The following is a 21,315-nucleotide window of genomic DNA, read 5'->3' as shown; positions in this document are numbered from 1 at the left end:
TTAACATACTCAATTTCAAATTCTGTTTTTTTAGATTTCAACTGGCCTTCGACTACTCCTTTCTTTTGAATAACTCTACTTGTAGCTAAATCTAAAAACTGTTCAATCTCTTGAGGCCATCGAAATACTCGCGATTGCAAATGTATATCATCAACTATTAAGGTTTAGCAGTTTTAAAATAAAATGTAATGAAATAAAATTGAATACAATTTTAATTTTATTACTGTTAAATTCCGTATATTCAAAAAGAAACATTATGTAATCTCCGACAGTTCTCAGTTGAGCTTTCATTTTTGATAAAGTGGATTCTCGACATAGTGTTATATAATTACTTAGTTCAACTAAATCTTCAGTGGTATCCGGCATTTCCGAGGACTTAGCAGACATTACCTCAAATGCACTATTTATTCTGAAAAATAATATTTTATTTATGATTGTTATTAGTTTTATTATTTTAATTTTATTATTATTATTCTTTATATCACTAATATATAATTTATTAAAAATTTCGGCATATACTTACCCAGAAATATTTTGTTGTGTTAAATTCATAAAATATTCAAGAATTCTGTTCTTCAAACTCATAATTATATTTTTTAAATTTGTATTAACTTCAGATACATCTAATTTCATTAAATTTAATTCAACATGATCTCTAAGTTTAAGAATATCTTCATTTATAGTCACATACTTAATGACCCATTCATTGAATTCCTGAAAAATATAGGCAGTATAATTAATATAATTTATTTATTCTTTAAATAAGATTTTACTATTTAAATACATACACTTAGTAATGGAAATGGATCACTTGCAAAAATTGTATTTAATGCATTAGTTTCTGTGCCGTTTATCAAATAGTTGTAGGTTTTATAATATGTTATATAAGTTTCTGGGCCTGGAAAATTGTTTTCTAAAACTTTACCAACTTCAAACAACATTTTTTGAATTTCCTCCTCAGATTCATGAATATTTTTTAGTACCATTGTAGAATCACCTTTGAATTCTAGCAACATTTTATTGTTAATGATAATATATTTTAATGATAGTAGGTGTTTAATATTTATATTACTTTTTAGTAATAGTTGTTCAACTCTTGGGATATCTTCTACTGTTTTAATTATTTTTCGCGGGATTGACAATAAAAGATTTAAGCATTCTTCCCGTGTGGGCTCAAATGATATTTGAATCGAATCTGAATTTGGAACTGCTCGTAGAACAAAAAACGGCAGACTTATAAACATATTGTCTTTGAATTCAGAATCTATTACATTTCCGTTCTAAAAATACATTTTAAGACAAATTGTTTTATACATACATACATTATATATGTATTTAGAAAACCATATTTTTATACATTTAATTACCTATTTGTATTATGGTCATAGGACATCTAATTTTAAATATTTAAAATATTTGTAATAATTTATTATAATATAAACTACTTACTTCAAGTATAATAAATGATTATCTAGTTTTTGCATTAATTAATTATTTTATTAAATTAAAATTGTTAATATATATTTTGTTGCCTATTAATATTTAAAAAAGTAACTATTTAATAAACATTTAACTAATTAAAATTATTTTAAATTATGTTATAAAAATACATATTTTTAAATTACTTTATCCAAACCTTATATTTAAGTATTTTCTTCATGAAATGTTTCAAAGATTTAAAAACAATTTGTCTCAACTGTCTGGACATAGTTGCTGCAACACAGTCAAAAAACTTTTGAATTTGATACTTCGATGCTTTTGTGCTGTGCGTTGGTAATAAATCTTGGTAATTGTCTTTTGTTTTCAAAAATAATTCAGCACATTCTACAATCCACCTTTTAGAGTTACAAATTATTCATTAAGAACTGTATATATTTTATACTAAATTCAAGTTGTTAAATAAAACATAATCATAGCATATAGGTATTCAAAATTTTCACAAAATCATAATATAATTATCATTAATTGGTGATTGATTAACGTATAATTATAAATATTGAATAAAAAATAAATTATTTAACTATTATTATTTATTTACAAAATAATACATGTTAATGTATTTACAAGTGAAAAAAATCCAATTTATATAATTTAAATCTTTTTAAGATATGTATTATTGTATGCATTCTTTACATTTATAGGCTTTAAGAATATAATAATATTACATGCGATGTAAAAAAAGATTAATTTTTTTTTAAATTGATTCTCGGATTTTTAGTCAATTTTCTTTGTTTTTGTAATGATGTATTCATAAATTATAGAATATTATAATATAGGTATTAAACAGAAACAATACAAAAAAAATAATACTTTATGTTTTTTATTTTATGTAATAATTCTTAAAATGTATATTAATTTGTAGTAGGTATTCTATGTATTAAATGTATACAACAAATAGGTATCTATACGCAAAAAAATTTTAATTTTTAATGTCGAATTGGTACATTAAATAATGATAAATGTAATGGTATACAAAATAGATGGTAGTTAACTAAAATAAATTTAGTTTCAATCAATCCCGAATCCATTCAAAAGAATACCTATATATTAAAAAAATTATCAATGATTTTAAAAAGTATTTCTTACTTATAGTTTATTTTTAAAGCCCAGAAATTAATTTAAAAACGATGATTTTACGTTAAAAATATATTTTTAGAATCTAAGTGTTAATGAAATTACGTACTCTTTTACTAATTTGTGTCGAAATTGTTCACACGATTTATCCAAAAAATCTTGTAAAGAATTTGGTTTTATAGGTATACCAACTTTTTTTAAATTTCTTATTGGAAAAATATAACCTTTAGAATACCTTTAAAAATAAAAACAAAACAATAATAATAATAATATAATAAATATACTTGTATAGAATACATCAAACTTGCTTACTTTTTCCATATATTATTCAACATTAAAATTGAATCACTAAAAATGTATAAATTATTCCTTAGCTCTTCTCTTTGAATTATAGCTGTTTGATGCCATGGAATTGGACCTCTGATTTGCATAGACGAATAATCAGATCTATAGTAATTTGTTATTCCGATTCTTTTTAATTCATCTGGATCCATTAATATATAGTCTAGGAGTATTTTTTTGCAAGCAGTATCATAATTTTGTCGTACTTCAATTTCCAAAGATTTTATCAAAAAATGAAACCTGATTTAAATTATTCATCAAATAGCTTAATAATATAATATTATTTAAATAAAACGTAACATTATTAAATACTTAATAAATTGTCTTAGGTTTCATTCCTTGTCTGTATGATTTAATATTAAATACTATATTATAAATTATTATATGTACTTTAAGACAAGTAAGTATTTATTTTATAATTAATTTCACTATTTGATTTAAAAATTCAAGTTTTAATAATTTTACGTCAATTTCAACAGTATATCAGTGGCACATTGATATGTTCATAGCAGTATTTAAGAATTAACCACCCAGAAGCATCAAAAAAAGAAAAAAACGTAAGTAACCGCTTTGCTGTGTAGTATAGGTATAGAGTATAATATTTTGTCATTGAAATGTATGTGTTAAATTTGAATTCATTGGTAAATCATTGCATACGAAAAACGATTCTGAACGAAGATGGTCTGTCGGTGGTCAGTTTATAATAGCACTATAATTAGTAAGGCCAAATATTATATGCCCTCAAAATCTATAAAATATGTATTCAATTATACCCTAAAAATTACCAAAATATGCACTAAAAAAATAATATTATTGTAAAAATAATTAAATGATTAATTTTATTTTATGTATTATACTATAATGCAATTATGGCCAATGATTTACAAAAATGTATGGTATTAGAAAATATTAAAAATTAAAGAAATAATTAATAAATAATAAGTTAAACAAAAACATTAATCAAATGATAAATATTTTAATTTTTACTTGATCTTATGGCATTGAACAATTAATGATTTGGATAAATTTTCAAACAACATTGAGTGTCGATTGCCCGTTAACAAATTTTTCAATTTTTGTAGCGTGGAAAAGAACGTTTTACATCAACGGATGTAATAGGTTCCTATTTATAATACAACAAATCGTTACTTGTCAAATTTTGTGGGATACCTTCTAACGTGGATACATCAACGGATAATTCTTTAGAAATTTTTGTAAGAATATGAAAACTATTATTTTTGAAAAAAAACATCTTCACATTTTTTGTTAATATCAGTACCATTTGTACAACTAACTTCACATATTTTACTTCGCGCAGTTTCTATTAGTTTAATTGAGTCTTTAACGAGTTTTTAAGATCTTAAATATGGTGCAAAAATATACTAAATGCTTAATTATGTCGTAAAAATACAAAAATGCCATAATATGCAAAAATATACAAAAACAGCATCTTTAGGTTATGAAACAAATTTTGGTATAAACTAGCTATTTTTTTGACCAACTAATATAAAATGCAAATGCATACAAGTATTGGCCCTATTAATAAGTATATTATAGTGATATAATACCTAACCTTTTATATTACTATTAATGCAATTTATTTTACTATCAACAATACGGTAGGTAGAATTATTTTTTCTTTAAAACATTCATTATATTATTGATATCTAATTTTTATATAATATATTTATACCAGGCTATAGTGCTTTACTATTATTAATAAGTATTATAGCTTTTTTAACAGTACACTTTATCGTTAAACAGTATGAATAGACTCATGGTATAAATAAGTCAAAATGTATATAATTAAGTATAAAAATTCTAAACATTATTTTAAAAATGACATTATTGCGCATGGAGCACAATTGATGATATATATAAAATGTTCAATAGTGCCCACAAAGCCACGAATAATGTTATACCTAAGCTATTTTATTGGATTTCAATATGAATTATTTATGATGAAGAACCTTGTTTTAAATTGTCAAGTATTAGGTATAGAAATTGAACATTTTATAAATGGTTTTAGCACCAAACGTTTATAAACAAATATTGTGATTATATATTTATATGTTCAATATTTTTGAATTGGATATTAAAAATAGTATGAACCTTGTATTAAATTTTCAAAGTTTATAGATCAAGTGAAATGTTTATGCGATATTCATATTATCATTATATTATTATAATATTTTTACGTTTATATGAATATTTTGTAGTTAAAAAATTGTTTTTTAATATTCATAGGTACTCAAGGTTTAAAAATGTAGTACAAGGTTCCACAAAGGTTTGTTTACTGGAATTTTAAAAGAAAGTTTTGCGTGAAACCCCATATATTTTTTATGAATGTTTTAATTTAAAATTTTTACGATTTTTATGTAAAGTAATGACTTATGGGTAAATGATTTTTGATATTTTATTGAAATTCAAAAATTTTAATCATAGAAAATAAATTGAAAACATTCCATTTTTATATAAATTATATATAAAAATATCAACTAAAAAGCTTGTAAATATAATACTAGTTTCCATTTAAGTTGTTCTTATACCAACCTAAATATATCAAAATTCGTAAAAACAATTTTTTTATTGACAAACAAAAATTAAAATTTCAATTATTTTGTTGTAATTAAAAAGTATATGATTCACAGGAACTTGAAATATTTCACTACTACGTTTATTATTATAAAGCGCATATAAACATTTAGGTTAAATTTAAGCTATTTATAACAAAACTTACTATTTACATCATAATTCTACAATAAGTCAATATTGACTTATAACTTATAATTTAATAATTTAATAACAGTTTGTTATATACTGATATCATATTAAAACATAATAATTATAATAATTAGGTATTATTTAATATATACGATTTCTTTTTATCAACAATTAGGTCAGCAAACCGAATTAAAAAAAAATAAATTTTAATTAGTAACACACATTTATTATAAAATATCTTAAAATAATAGGCTGATAAACTATCTCCACTCAGAATCGTTTTTTATAATATGGAATGATTTTCAACTTAGTTAAATTTGAACGTATCTATTATAGTGACCTATTCAATAAAGATATTTACTCAACACCTATTATACAGCAGAGCAAGTTTCCCGAATTATTTTTATTTAATTTCATAAAAAATAACAATAATACCTACAGTAAATCGTTAATTGAATAAGTATAGGTTATATATTTATAAATTTAATTAAAGAGAAAGTTAACAAAAAATCATATATTTTTAGATTTAATTATGAAGCCCCTTCTTCTCCTATCACGATATTGAAAAATACTGGCTATGCATGTGCATTGCTATGTTGTTACAATCAGCAAAAAATACGCATATATTTTTTATGTATATCTGCAATATTTAATAGGTAGATTAATCGATAATATTAATAACATATTATATGTTACATACTATAAATGTTTGCAGATTTTGTCGACTTTGATAGTTGACAAATAACTGTCACAGGTAAATGTTGACATAGGAATACCAAAATAAATTATTATTGAATTTTTATATAATATTTTAAATTGTGCTATACCTGTCCATATCGTATTGGTTAACAATCTTGTTAAGAATACTTTTCAAATGTATTCAGAATAAATACTTAAATACTTTGTGTCATTTGTATTTAATATACAGTACTCAAATACATCCTTATAAAATTATTTGAATATAAATACAAATACTTTGTTTTTTGTTCAATATATTTTATATTGAAATATTTTTATTAATAATTAATATATAATTAACACTATTTGCAAATAAATAGATATTTAAACTTATTTATAAATATTTGAGTTAATAAATGTAATACTTCAATAAGTATAAGATATTAGATAATTACTTATACATTATTTGTCACAAGGCCATAACTGAAAAAATTTCGTGGTTCAACATTTTTTAAATATTGGTAATTGGAATTTGGAATAAAACACTAGAATGAAAAATAGTATTTAGTATTTTAGAATAAAAATACAAATAAAAAGTATTCTTAAGTATATAAAAAATACATTGGTCGAAAAGTATTTGAAAAGTAAATAAAATACAAAAAAAGTATTTCAATACAACTATTTACAAATATTCCAATCCTTAACAAAACTGTTGGTTAATATCTTTAATAAATTGTATTATCATTTACCACCATCAATAACATATATTTATGTTATACTAAATGTCTCAATGATTTTTTTATTAATGGGCTACCAAAAATAGTGTTATTAAGTCAGTTATTTTAATTAACACCAGAAAAAAACAAAGAAAAATTAAAATGTGACAGACTTTCACTATAAATTAAAAAACTACCTAATAAAAAGGGTTACATGGTGCAATTAAAAAACATAGTGCACCACAAAGTGTAGGTAGTGAAATTATTGTCATTATGTAATGTAAAATTCAAACTGTCATGAATATTTGACTATTGTTGCAATAAATTAAATTACTGAAACTAACTTATACTATCATTCTCGCCACTTTTTTAAATAATAATTTATACAAAAATATATAATAATAAGTTTACCTAATAATAAAAGTACAATGAATCAATACAATTTAATTTATTATTAATATATTTTTTTTAAAACATACATATATAAACATTAAAATAGCTTATGCTCATTATTGTACCTATGTATACAAATAAATAATATGCCAAAATAATCATGTAAATTTCGGCTTTTACTTGTTATTGTTCATATTTTTCAATTCAAGTTGTATTCTTTGAAATTTGCTGGTAATTGTCAGCATTCATCATACTGTGGGTATTTACAGTAACATATATAATACATACACTAGTATTATATCATTAAGTTATATTACCCATTACAGTTATCTAATTATAATTTTTAGTATAAATCTTTTTAGAAAAAGTTTTAAAATTAATTATATGAATATTGAATTAGTACAATATGTAACTTTTATCGGGAAACAATCGGTGGTTCTTTAAAAAAAAAATTATTTTTTAAAAATAACCATATTATTTCATCAATACTGTTGGTAATTATCTATGAATAAGAAAACTTACTTTTTCAATAGATTCGTTTTAACACGATTTTTCTTTATATTTTCCAGCACTTCTTCGGGAAATGGATTATAAAAATCACTCGTTATACCCTGGTAAAAAAAAAAAAAAAATGAAATTAAGTAATCAATGCAATTCAGATATTATTTTTAACAATAAATGTTCAAATTTTTTATTCATATTATTAAAACAAATTATATAAATTAAAAACTTTTTTCATGACTAATTTATAAATTTAAAATATCATCTTACTTCGTTCAAATAGTATACAATTGTTTCGTTGTCTTCTTTACTAATGACGATTTTGATGTTTTTCTCTTTTCGCCACATATCTTTCAGTATATTTAACTGTTCGTCCGGACTCATTGCAGTACAAGCTCGTATTGATGAACCAATAAAACTGTCAAGGAAAAAATAAAATAATACATAAACGCGCATGGAAAATTTATAAATATATATAAATATGTATTAATTAATTGAAGGTATATTAGGTTATGTAGATATTACTAAATACTAATTACTTTGAAGGCAACTCAGGTTTTATCATAGCTTTTTCACTTTTTATTTTCTTTTCGATCATTTTTTGTTCCCTCATCTCTGCTTTATCCCTGTAATATTTTCCGGACAACAAATCCTGTACAAAATTAAAAAAAAATATATGATAAAAACACCTGTAGGCCAAAGATAATAAGACAAATCAAATGCGTAATGTTTGTTGTGTATAATAATAATATCTATATACATATATAAATATTGATTTACCGCCAAAGGAACGACGCCGGTGCATTTGTAATCATTTGGGGATTTCGTTTTATATAGGTTCAGATTCACCTTTTTGGCGCGGACGATTTAATAAATGACGATCTTCATCTAATATTTTACAGCTCATAGTCATTTCTCGCGACTTGTTGATTTCCCTTAATGTCTTTTCGAGTGCTAGTCTATAGTTACGTCCAATAGACATCGACGGATGCATCAGATGAACCCGATGCTATAATATGGATAATATTAAAATAAATATACATTACGTTTTTTAACGTCTTAAAACTGACGTATAATAAAAAGTAACTTACACTGATTGGAACACATTTAGTCCATGTATGACTACAGAACAGCAAGGGATGGACGCCATCCATAGAAATATCATCCGTACACTTTTCCGAGTTTTTGATATGACTTTTGTTAGTTTTTAAACGAGATTTTTTCATCTTGATATCCTACGAAATATTATAACAAATATTTATTACAATGATTATTATAATGTATATACAGCAACTAATAATATAAAATTATATTGTGTATAACTACAAAAATTTGCCAAACAAAATATTTCAAACGGTAAATCGTTGTGATTGTTAACGATTGGACGTGTGTGTGTGTGTGTGTGTGTGTTTGTGTGTATAACTATGAACGTACCTAACGCACTAAATAAGTATTGATCATTGAAGAGGAAATATTCACTTGTATACTTTTAACATTACAAGTGTTATGTTCAAATAATAATAGCTACCGGGCACCTGCTATAAACATACGTTTTCGGGTGTCTTGGAAACCTAAATCGATTTATCAAATACATAAAACTGTCTGCAGCTATAACATCTAAAAACACGGTGTTTTAAAAAGTATTGAATCCATTTAACCATAATATTACAATGATTATTTTTATCAAGTATTTGAATATATACAATTTATTAACTTTTTATAATTTATAAACATCCTCATAATAAACTATAATAATGTAACGTATGTATATATATATATACATTATAGATCCTTACATGTATTATTAACAACATTAGACATACAATTTATAAAATATGTATATAAGTATAGTAATATATCAAAATTTTTCATTGTTATTACTAGGGTACGGATTTATATGTATTATAAATTCAAAAATATGTACATATATATGTATTTATTTTTATCCAAAAATGCAATTAAAAATACAAAATATGTAAAAAAAAAAAATGTTTTTATTCTAGAAAAAAAATTATAAAATAAGTGTATAGGTACGTAATTATAAATTATACAACACTACATTAGATTATTATTGTATTAACATTAATTATGAATATATTCAAATTATGCAATTATTCATTGGAGTTATGACATTCTTTATCGTCAACAAAACAATTGACAATCATATACTTTTTTAGGTTGTCAAAAGTAAATTGACGTCAATTAGGATACAATATATTTTTTACGTCAACAGAAGTTATAGGATCAAATTTAAAAGACCCTAAATCAGTAAGACTAAATTCAAAAAAAGTTTGCGTATCGCAAGGTTAGTTTAGTTTTATTATCGCGTGGTGTGGATTATGGAGAGTAAACTCACGATTATTATTAGCACACATATATAGACTGGAGAAGATAAAAACACATAATATAAATGGGCGATACAGTACTAATTTTGTAAATAGCTAAATATTTAACAAAAATATGTAATATAAGTAAGTTATGTAAAAATATGTTATTTAGATCAAATATGAAAAAATATGTAATATGAACCATAGCTTAAAATAATCAGATAGTCCTATAACATATTTCTATAAAGGAATCATTCGAATATTATCATTCGCGACAAATATATAAATACATCCGCACCCTAGTTATTACTTATTTATTTATATATATATATGTTAACGGCAAAGAGTTTAATATGACATTCTATAAAATACCTAGGATTTTTATAGAATAGGTACTAAAAATTAGTAAAAATGTTTATAATGATTAATGGCAATGAATATTGTATAGAACGCTAATGTTAGTTTATAGCGTATACAATTTATATAAAATTATACATTATAAAAATAGTCAATTAAAAAATCTTAATCTGGCAGAAATTCGTGCTATGGTATGAGTTACAATACTTGATATAGAAATTATCGAAATGTTTGAGCTTTTTTATATTAGAGGTAAATATAACATGATACGTAAAGATAATATTAAGTAATTCATATCTTATAATTTATGGTATATTAAATTAAATATTATTTCAGGTTACAGTTAATGGATATTATCGTTCAGGAACTATAAGAAAAGCCTTTTTAACTTTACGATACTTACTCAAAACTCAAGGACTCAATTTACATATCGTCAAACAAATTTAGTAACAATTAAAGTGATTCCAGTTAAAAATGAATTTAATTTTTGGGCAATATTAACCCAACAATCTACGAGAACTAGACGACGTTTTGTCTAATGCACTTGCAAGTCAATATGTCAAATATTTTATGCAATACAAAACGTTATGCATCAATTTATCGTGTAATAAATACATACATAATTTACATAATTATATAAGTAATATAATTAAATGATATATTTTTTGAGATATTGATTAAATACGATACAAAACTTCTAAGTTAACCTTACATTTCTATAGAAATCCTAGGAATTATATAATGCTTTAACAACTTTAACAACTTTAAAACAACATTAAAATATGATATATGTCATTATAAAATAGTACAATAAATGATTTAATAGTAAGCCTAGGATTTGTATAGAATACTTATCAGTCCAAGCAATAAAGCAATTTTAAACGAATTGAACTATTTCAAACCATTTTAAATAATAACTAGGTAAATACATAAAAACTGAAATTATTGAAGTGAATTAGAATGATAAAAATAACAATACATATTTTAAATAACAGTAACATTTAAAAAAAGTAATAACAATAATATTTTAAGCTAAATCAGTTGAAATAGGAATGATAAGTATTATTCGTATTGATTGGCCAGCTTCGTCATTCTGTTCAAATTATTTATTTTTAATTTTATTAACGTATATAACTAATAGGGATGTGGTATAAAATAATGGGAACATTCCAAAAAAAGATTGTATTATATATATTTATTATTTATATTATTATTATCATTACAACTATATTATTATTAACTGTAAAATGTTTCTTACAAAGTTTAAGAATTTGTTTCATAATAATCAAGACAATGCTGACAATGGGATAAGGAAAGCATAAGTGCACTATACTGTAGGTAATGTTATTTTGCTTTATAGAATTTAAGAATATTATTCGTACTTTGGATATTTGCAATAATCTTCGAAACTACAGGCTGTAAACGTTACACATTGAGTATATTATTTTTACGGACTTAATAGTATAATAAATATATACTTACATAAATAATAAAAATCGACACTAAAAAGTTTAATTAGTTTTTGGAATTTGACACATCACAAATTTAATTTCATTGGATAAATGAGTAATAGTTGTATTTACTGTATGCCTACCAAGTACCAATAAATTATTTATTTGAACTATAAATTTTATTCATGATATTCATATTTTTATATACATGATTAAACATATTTTAATTCACAAATTATCTAAGCCAATGATTATAGTTGGCCCAGCGCCCAACAAGGATAAGAAACATTTTATTACTCATTTTTTACAGGCATTGAATAACAGTCAATAAATCGCCTAGAACATAAATACAATTTTAATTTCATTATTCACTTAAGTTAAGTTCATCTCAGTTAATAAATTATTTTAAAAATTAATGTTCAATTTAAAATATTTATTTAAATACTTATTATTACACGAAATATAGTAATATTGCAACATAAGTAATATAAAATACGATTCTTAACAATTTTGTTCATAAAATAAATGTATATGTATTTATATTTTTGTAACACATTAAAATATGTAAGCACCTTATCACAATTGTATGTTAACATGTTGATTCGAGATAAGATTTCTAATACATAATGCATTTAGGTATAAAAATGTCAGACGGCGTACTGCGTATGCAAAATAATAACATTCCGGTTAGCTGTGTTTTAAATTTTAATAATATATAATTATTGTACAAGACGTATAGGATATATTACAATTTTGTAACAAAAAATATAATATTATAATTTATCACTAAGAATGTTTTTAAATAACTTTAAAGCTAATAAAATAACTATAATATATAACATTAAGTTTATTACATACCAAAAACGTCTAATGAAATTTTTACATTTTAGTGTCGATAGACCAATTGCGTTCAAAACATTTTACAATACCTGAAAAAAAATTATTAGTTAGGTAGTTAAAATTACTATGTAATAAATTAAATCATTGACCAATTTTATTGTGAGTATTAACACATAAATACATAATATAATATAAATAAATAATTTTTTTTTGCATTTTACAAGTTATTTTTTGATTGTCAATTATTTAAAATTAAATACCAGTTACATTACGTTATAATTCGTTTCATAAAGTTACCGATACTATTATAAAGTATATTATACCCAGACACTTTAACCAGTAACCAATTGATCAATAAATACGTTTTAATTTTCAAGAAATTTAGTATGTGGTTTACAAGCGCAATTATTGGTATACTTATCCTAAAATATAGATTGTAGGACACTTTGTACGGTTACCCGGAAAAAATGAAAACCGCGGACAGTTTGTACTATTTCAGGTAAAAAAAAAATGTTGAGACATGAAATGTTAGACATAATTTGTTATTACAAAATACAGGTAGTTAACAATGTAAACATACATAAATAATAATAATAATCAGAGCTAGGATTTGTATGCAATAAACAATTGTAAAATATGCATTTTATTTACAAAAATATGCATTTAAATTGTTATAAGATAAACACAAAAATAAAGTTATAAAAAAAATATTTATTTATTAAAATACATCAGTGATTGGCTATTTGTTTTAAAATATTATAATTGAGAAATTTAATAATTTAGAAATAAAATTTATTTTATTTTAATTTTTTATTAATTACGAAATATACTATAATACATGAATTTTTCGCAATAATATTCATTTTATTCAATATATGCAATAATATGCATTTTATCCAAAATATGCAAAATAAAAACACCACCATTTACGAGTATATACATACATACATACCGTACAAAACGTTCGCGATCTAATTTTTCCAATTTATTATCACCGTACTAAGTGTGCGCAATATGCAACTCTAACAATATATAGTACAAATTGTCCGTTTATCTAAAACATAAGGAACGCAATTGGTATACTTATCCTAAAATATAAGGAGTCCAATTGGTATACTGACCCCAATGAGATAGATAACAACTAGGTTATCTATCTCAGTGACTGACCCTAAATGAAAATTTTGTGTAAGGCTCAATAACTTATTATATGTCTAGTATAATATTTTAATATTAATAATATTAATAATATGTATAATATGTCCTTATTTATATGTCATTGACCGTTTGTACCTGTTGTGTGATTGTAAAGTGATATTGTTTATTTTGTAATAAGTAAAATATATTTCACATATTATGCAATTACATGTAATTGTTACTTATCATAAATGTTGGTATTAATTTCTAATATATGTATTTTTAATTTTTTAAATTATAACTATTTATTAAAAATAATTTTTATTATTATCAACCAATAGATATCTAAAACTATCAATTTTCAGACTATTATAACATTTTTAAAAATCATCTACTATTAAAAATTTATAACATTATCTACTCAAAGTATTTTTCATAAAGTCTAGCAGACATTACATAAAAATATGTTATATTTCAGTGCATAGTGCATATAATAGACTGTAGATGTTGTAGACATCTGCGTAGACTGATAGACGTTTAGTATACTTACCTAAAATAAATTATATGTGTTTGCTGTGTAGTTTTTTATATAAAGCTTTACATAAAGCTTAACATTTAAAAATACAAACTTCAAACCCAGAATCTTACAGAGAATTTTTGTTACTTTTACAAGCTGAATTTCATACGTATATCAAAAAGAGGATTAACAAATCTGTGTTGTCATTTAAAATCTTCACCCAGCTATAGATGTAGACTCACGAAGGTCTTTTTGAAGTAAGGTGTGTTATAAATGTTGTCCGCTAAGTTACAAAAGCCCCACTTATGCTCTTTTTCATCGAATTAGAGCTGACTATCAATTACGTCCGTAAAGGCGTGACCGATAAACCGGTCTGGTTGCTGGCGGCGAAAGTCGCCGACGGGTCAACAGCCAGTTGTATTCCGTCCGTCGTTACAAGTTTAAGACCAAATAAAGCGTTTTAATAACTAATAACGTGACTTACTTTACTTAATCGTACGGACTTACCATAATAATTAACCAACCCAAAAAATGCCTTCACATCCTGCATTCTCTGAGGTACTGCCACATTTATGATTGCTTAAATTCTTTCACTTGGTACATGAAGACTATTTATAACCATCTATTTTGCAACCCAAAAAAGTAATAGTATAACTAAAAATTTAGATTTTTCTTTTTTTACCGTTAAATCTGCCCCAGAAAGTTTATCTGAAACCCTATACAATCTCTCACTTAAGCAACAGCTCCCCACAAGAACGGCAGTGATGGCATAAAATAATATAATATTATGCATTCTTAGCAAAATTTGCTTCTCAGTCCTTCTCTATGTTAGTAAATATTAATTTACACACCAATATACAGAATGTCCCGTGAGGATTTATCCATTGCGATTTTGCTATTGATATTATTTATGTTTACTATTATATGATTATATATGTTGATTTTTTAATTTCCGTTGTTATGGAACTGTACAAGAATTAAATTGACAAGTAAAGAAAACTATTAGGCCTGCAGAAATGTGTATTTTTTTTAAATTTTTTTGTTTTAAAGATTTAATATAAATTATTTTAATAAAAATGTGCATAAAAAAAAATTATCATGAAAGGTTCAGACTAAATATTGTTGATTCCTTGGTACCACGAGGTAAGGATAAGAGCACCAGAATAATTTAACCTATGGGCCAGAGGCGTCATTTGCGGTACGCAGGGTATACATTTGCATACCTAAAATTCTAAATTGTAAATTTTGGCCCGCAAAGTACATCCACATGGCCCGCTCGGCCACATCACAATAATGTAAAATATGTAGAAAAAAAATAAATAGTGCCCTGCTCAATATTTATGCGTACCAAAAAAAAAATTGAAATGACGCCCCTGCTATGGGCGCCCAAAAGCCACTGATTGTATATTCTATATTATAATGTTTATAGTTATTTATAGTATATGACGAGTATTATTTGTAATTATATCTTCTCATACTTAAACTATATACCTATCAAGTATCAAGTATCAATATTGAATATACTTAAGTATTGTATCTCAAATAGTGTGTTAATCATTTTGTTTACAGTATCAACTGATGAATCTGTATAAGAAATTATAAATGTTTACAATTTTATATTATATCATAATATCATATGATAAACGTGTACATAATGACATTTTTAATTTATAGATATAAATTGTCGTGGCTGTTGCGCAAGGCGCAACGCGATTACGTAAACGGTTATTATAATATTATATTATTATTTGGTAAAGTAAAGGTAAACAAAAATAGCGACCATATTATATTATACGTATTCATTTGTCCACACCCGTTTTTTGTTACGGTCGACGTGAATATTGTGAATGGCGTTTTTGTGTTATAATTGTTTAGTACAAGTCAATTTTTATATTTTATATAATTTATTATGTGGTGCCTAAATTATAGTGTATTATAATTTATAGTGTGGTAAACATTACGGTGTTACTTTCATCCAGTTATATTTAAGTATTTGGGTATACCACAAATCCAACAATATGTGCTGAAATGCTGATTGCTGATTGAAAACAAAAATAAAACAAATTCAAAAGCTGACGTTTATTTTGTTAAGTATTTTATTTGTTTATATTTATATTAAGTATAAATAAAATGAATAAATATATATATAAATAAATAGATTAATTTTAACCTATATAAATTTGGTAATTCCTGCTAATTAGGTATATATACTTTTTATAATTAATTATTTAATTATTAATAATTGTTTTTTTTAAATATTTTCTCATTAATTACTTTAAAAATAACATTAAAATCAAGATTAAGTTATGGTAGTGTATTATTTAGTTGAAATTCACCCCTTCCATTTTATTTTTTTCTTGAATACTAAATACGTAAAAGACCACATATAATTAGATGGTACTTCGTTGGCTGCAATAAAATAAATTAAAAAATCAATTATAAGAATACAATACATTATTTAGAACAAATATTAAGACTAATACATTTTTGCTTAGACTCTTTTATCGCTATAATTTGAAGGTAATTTTGATACACCTATTCATTAGTCACAATATTCATATGAAAATGAATTCATGATATGAATTTTTAAATTACAAAAATCAAAGATATTTTAAATACAACTTTGATAATACTTAAACTGACATATTTGAATTATAAATGTAGATTCAAATTATTATTAATTATTATAGATAATATTTTAGTTGGTATAGGTATAATATAATATTGAGCACCAATGACGTACTTTCAATAATTTCTTGGGGAGGGTTTTAAAATTTTTAAAAATCATATTATGATAAAGCTTATTTGTTTCATCTTACTTTAAAACTAGTAATAAAAAAATAAAATGAATACAAACAATATTAATTTATAACTGAAAAAATGTTGTTGTGCCATTACCGTATCGCCGCAATGAATTTCTGCTCGGTCGACTACGTGTCGACATCGATCACCGGCGCTCTACTATTATGATTTTTGTGGATTGTGGACAATATTTTTATAATTTGTTTATCGACAACCCTGTCCACACATACTGGTTAGGTATTTTAATTAAAAACTTCTATGACGCATTGGTGCATGGATCCATGTTTTTTTTGTTCTGGATGGGGGGGGGTTGGGCCCGGGACCCCCCTGTATATCTAGTTGTTATACCTATTAAATATTAAATATATATATATATAGATACCTAAAAAGAGCTTCAATCTATGTAAAACTGAATGGTGCAATGTAAAAAGTTACACTAAATAGGCTTTAAATGTGTTAGACGAATATTTCACATGGATACATATAATATACCCTATCTAAAAAGAAAATAATCAGTCGGTCGACCGGTTGTTCGTTTCCGCGCATCTTACGACCCGTACTATTGGGCGTTCCACAAATCAAATATAGAAATATTAATAATAAGAAATATTAGTCGTAAATATTCGTCGTTTTCTTCGGGAAACGTCGGCTAGCAAAATATGGCAGATTTGGCTTCGGCCGCCGGAGCGGTCAGTCGGTAAATTGTGTAAAAAGTGATTATATTCTCTTTTGAGACAGGATATAATGGCAATAATTGAACCTCTGATATGCCTATCGTTCAATTTACAAAATATAATATTGATGATCGACTTTTGAAGTTGAATATGACAAAATTTTACAGTTAGGAATAAATTCCATTTATAAATACCTGAAAATATGTATGTGACAATAATGGGGACATTTCCAATAGTTGATGAATTTAAAATTAACACTTAAAAATAAACATATTTTAACCCAACCTCAGTTTAATTTAAATAGTATTCTTACGGTTTTGTAAATAAATCTTGATGCAGTTGTCCATTCTAGAAAAATTATTATTTTTATACGTAAAATGATGTAAAATTTTACGGTAGCACTGTTGTTTACATTATGTGTCATGTGAGTGTGTTAACAGCTGTTGACAATATTGCGTATAATGGATATTTTATAACAGGTAATTTTTTCCAAAAGTTTACGTCAATCTCTTTCGTAGATAATAATAATGATCTGTTTGCAAATTGCATAATTCTAATTGAAGTTCAACATCTTGCTTTTCAATTTCAACTGCATTGGATTATTAAACAAATTTATTCGATGTCGCATAAGTTCAACTTCTTCAAATCGTCCTTCGAATCATACAGTTAATTCGTCAAAATTAAACAAATTCTATTTCCATAATTTCGCAACACGGAAAATATATTAATTTTTTTTCAACAACTAAATTTTTAAAAACTACTAATTTTTGTCTCGATCCATCTAAAAACCCGATAATTTGAGAAATCGTTTGTTTTTTACCTTGAAGTTGTAAATTTAATTTATTTAAATGTTGAGAAATATCGGTTAAAATGCCAATGAACAAAGAAATTGTTTATCAACTATTTGATTTTCTTAATAAGTAGTATCCGTTGTAATATTCATTTTAAGAAACTCAATGAAGTTACGATGATTTAAACTACGGTTGCCACCTCTAATGAGATTAGTAATTTTAAATACAGTATTCATAACACCGTCCAGCTTCATTATTTTGCCACACATAGTATATATATATACTATAAATGACATTTAGACATTCAATGATGTTCGATATCAGATAACGATTATTATATCGATAAGATAGAGTATAAGTCTATAAAAAATCAGTTATTTTAGCTTGTTTATAATACTTTAACGGATACGTCAAATGAGACGACCATTATCTACTGCGAATAATATAAACTATAATAATAGATTAATAAAGTGTAAAATCTATACATTGTAATGAAATATAGCCAAACAATAATAATAAAAATGATCAAAATCAAAGAACAATAGTTATGTAAAAAGTTATAACTATTATTTGTACTCATACAAATGTTTGTTATTTAGAAATTTCCGTTAAGAGAGTTTTCATCATACAATATTAAAAACTTTAAAAACTAGTTTCTTGACTTCTTGTTAAATTTAGTAACTATAAAATATCATAACCAAACGCTACTTTTAATAAGAAAAAGAAAACATTTTATTATTAATTATCTGTAGACTATAATATTACAAAAATGATTATTGTATTGTTTGATTGTCTTAGATTTCAAAACAACAGGAATGAATTTAAAAAACGTACATTCACACCTTCGAAATTTTCTGAAATAAAATTGTATTTAAACAAATATATCTCGTTTAAATAATAATAATGATATTAATAACTGTAATGGTAATAATCATTAATAATATATATTGTGGAATGGTATGGAGTATTTTGATTGCTATAAATAACGACACAGTTACATTTTTTAATTTATGGCTATTATAATGTTAATGTCAGGCGATCGAGATAGTTATACAAGTGTTATCATAGTGAAAATTATTGTAATAAATAATAATTTGTCTAATAAAATGTGATTAGCAGATTTTTATGTAAAGACATAATTTTATTGGACGCAAATTTCTTAATAATTTGATTAAAAAAAAAACACGTTTTATAATACCTTGAATAAAATGAGAATTTTTTATTTTACATATTTTTTACATAGGTGCTCCGATGAGTCTGATGTAAATACATATTTTTAAATATTTTATCAATATTTATATATTTTGTAAACATTTCATATTTCCATATCTATGCAGTTTTTATTTGTATCAAAAGCTACTGATATTATGCAAAATAATGACCCAAAAAATCATTTAACATATATTTCTGCCAATTTTTGATTCTTAGTTAATATAATATAAAAATTAGAAACATCAAATCTAAATATAATTGAAAGTCTTGCATTAGAAGATAATGCAGCAAGCAAATTAAATGAAGTTCTAGGTGAATCCGCAGTTATAATAAAACGATAAATTAAACTACGTACTCACTAAATACGTCGGTTTATAAAAAATAAAGACTATTACCTAAACATATCTTTTGAATAAAAATGAAAATACACCAATGGATTATCGCCATCTTCTTATTTATAAAGTATGAAATCTAGCAGAATCGATCTTTAAGAGATCTAAAGAGACGGATCGTTATGTCCAGATAACAAAAAACTTGATTTTTTGCCGCAGAGATAACGATCGATATTAAAGTTTTTTAGTAAATGAATAAATATTATTACAAAATAATAAAATATAATTTGTTACTTATTGTGTAAACTATAAATAATAGGCTAGTATAAGACAACTGTTATGCTGTACTTAAAACCTAATCTAACATGTCATTATAGTCAATATAATTCGTGTTATAGAATTCGAAGACTTCATATTAAATAAAAATAATGAAATATTTCAAAATATTGATAAAATGTACTTAAACATTTAAAAAAAATAAATTGAGTATTTCAAATGGTTCGAATCTTTTTAAAACATTTAAAATTCTACCTAGGATTGTTTTGTACGACTGGTAGACTAGTTATTAATACGTACACAAATGGTTAAGTTGAACAATTAAAATAGACGTGTTTGATATGTAATCGTGAAAACAATTTTGAAACTTTCTGAAATGTCCCATCTGCCATCCAAATATTACAGTTTTTAAGTATTTTTAAATTACTAATAGTCGAAAAAATTGACTCATCGAAAATTTAACTCATGTAATCTATTAAAAAACATATCAATATACAACAACAATATCATAAGTTTTTCAACCAAGTGCAAAGGTCCATACTATAAGTAGAACCCCTTTTTGATTCCACGCAGGCAGCTAACATCATCCAAGCCTACCTACTACACTATCCATTTCTATGTATTCACCATTGGTAGAATTCATCGTCATATAATATGAATCCATCACTCGTTGT

General features: G+C 24.1%; 2 protein-coding genes across 2 annotated transcripts in view; both read right to left on the bottom strand.

The window, feature by feature from the left end:
* Positions 1 to 600, bottom strand: part of LOC113558579 (dynein heavy chain 3, axonemal-like) — a 29,781-nt gene extending 29,181 nt beyond the window's left edge. Inside the window, exons 1-3 of the mRNA XM_026964074.1 lie at positions 524 to 600; positions 225 to 409; positions 10 to 154 (exon numbers count right to left, since the gene is read on the bottom strand). Coding sequence (XP_026819875.1) covers positions 10 to 154; positions 225 to 409; positions 524 to 585 — 392 coding nt within the window. The 5' untranslated portion in view covers positions 586 to 600. The remainder of the gene's footprint in view (positions 1 to 9; positions 155 to 224; positions 410 to 523) is intronic.
* Positions 601 to 8,757: 8,157 nt separating this feature from the next.
* On the bottom strand, positions 8,758 to 9,154 carry LOC113555648. The gene is made up of 2 exons (XM_026960121.1): positions 9,020 to 9,154; positions 8,758 to 8,937 (listed from the first exon to the last, which is right to left on the bottom strand). Exons 1-2 carry the CDS (start codon positions 9,152 to 9,154, stop codon positions 8,758 to 8,760), a joined length of 315 nt encoding a protein of 104 aa, XP_026815922.1.
* Between the last annotated feature and the right edge of the window lie 12,161 nt (positions 9,155 to 21,315).

Source organism: Rhopalosiphum maidis, chromosome 3, assembly GCF_003676215.2.
Source record: "Rhopalosiphum maidis isolate BTI-1 chromosome 3, ASM367621v3, whole genome shotgun sequence".
Classification (NCBI taxonomy): Eukaryota; Metazoa; Arthropoda; class Insecta; order Hemiptera; family Aphididae; genus Rhopalosiphum; species Rhopalosiphum maidis.
The sequence above is the reverse complement of the archived record's forward strand: the minus strand, read 5'-3'. Positions and strand labels throughout refer to the sequence as shown.

Bases quoted from the DNA above. Each gene is read 5' to 3' on its own strand.
- LOC113555648 (XM_026960121.1), bottom strand. From the start codon at position 9,154: ATGAAAAAATCTCGTTTAAAAACTAACAAAAGTCATATCAAAAACTCG. The intron at 8,938-9,019 runs GTAAGTTACTTT...TCCATATTATAG, and splicing joins CTAAATGTGTTCCAATCAGT to CATCGGGTTCATCTGATGCA.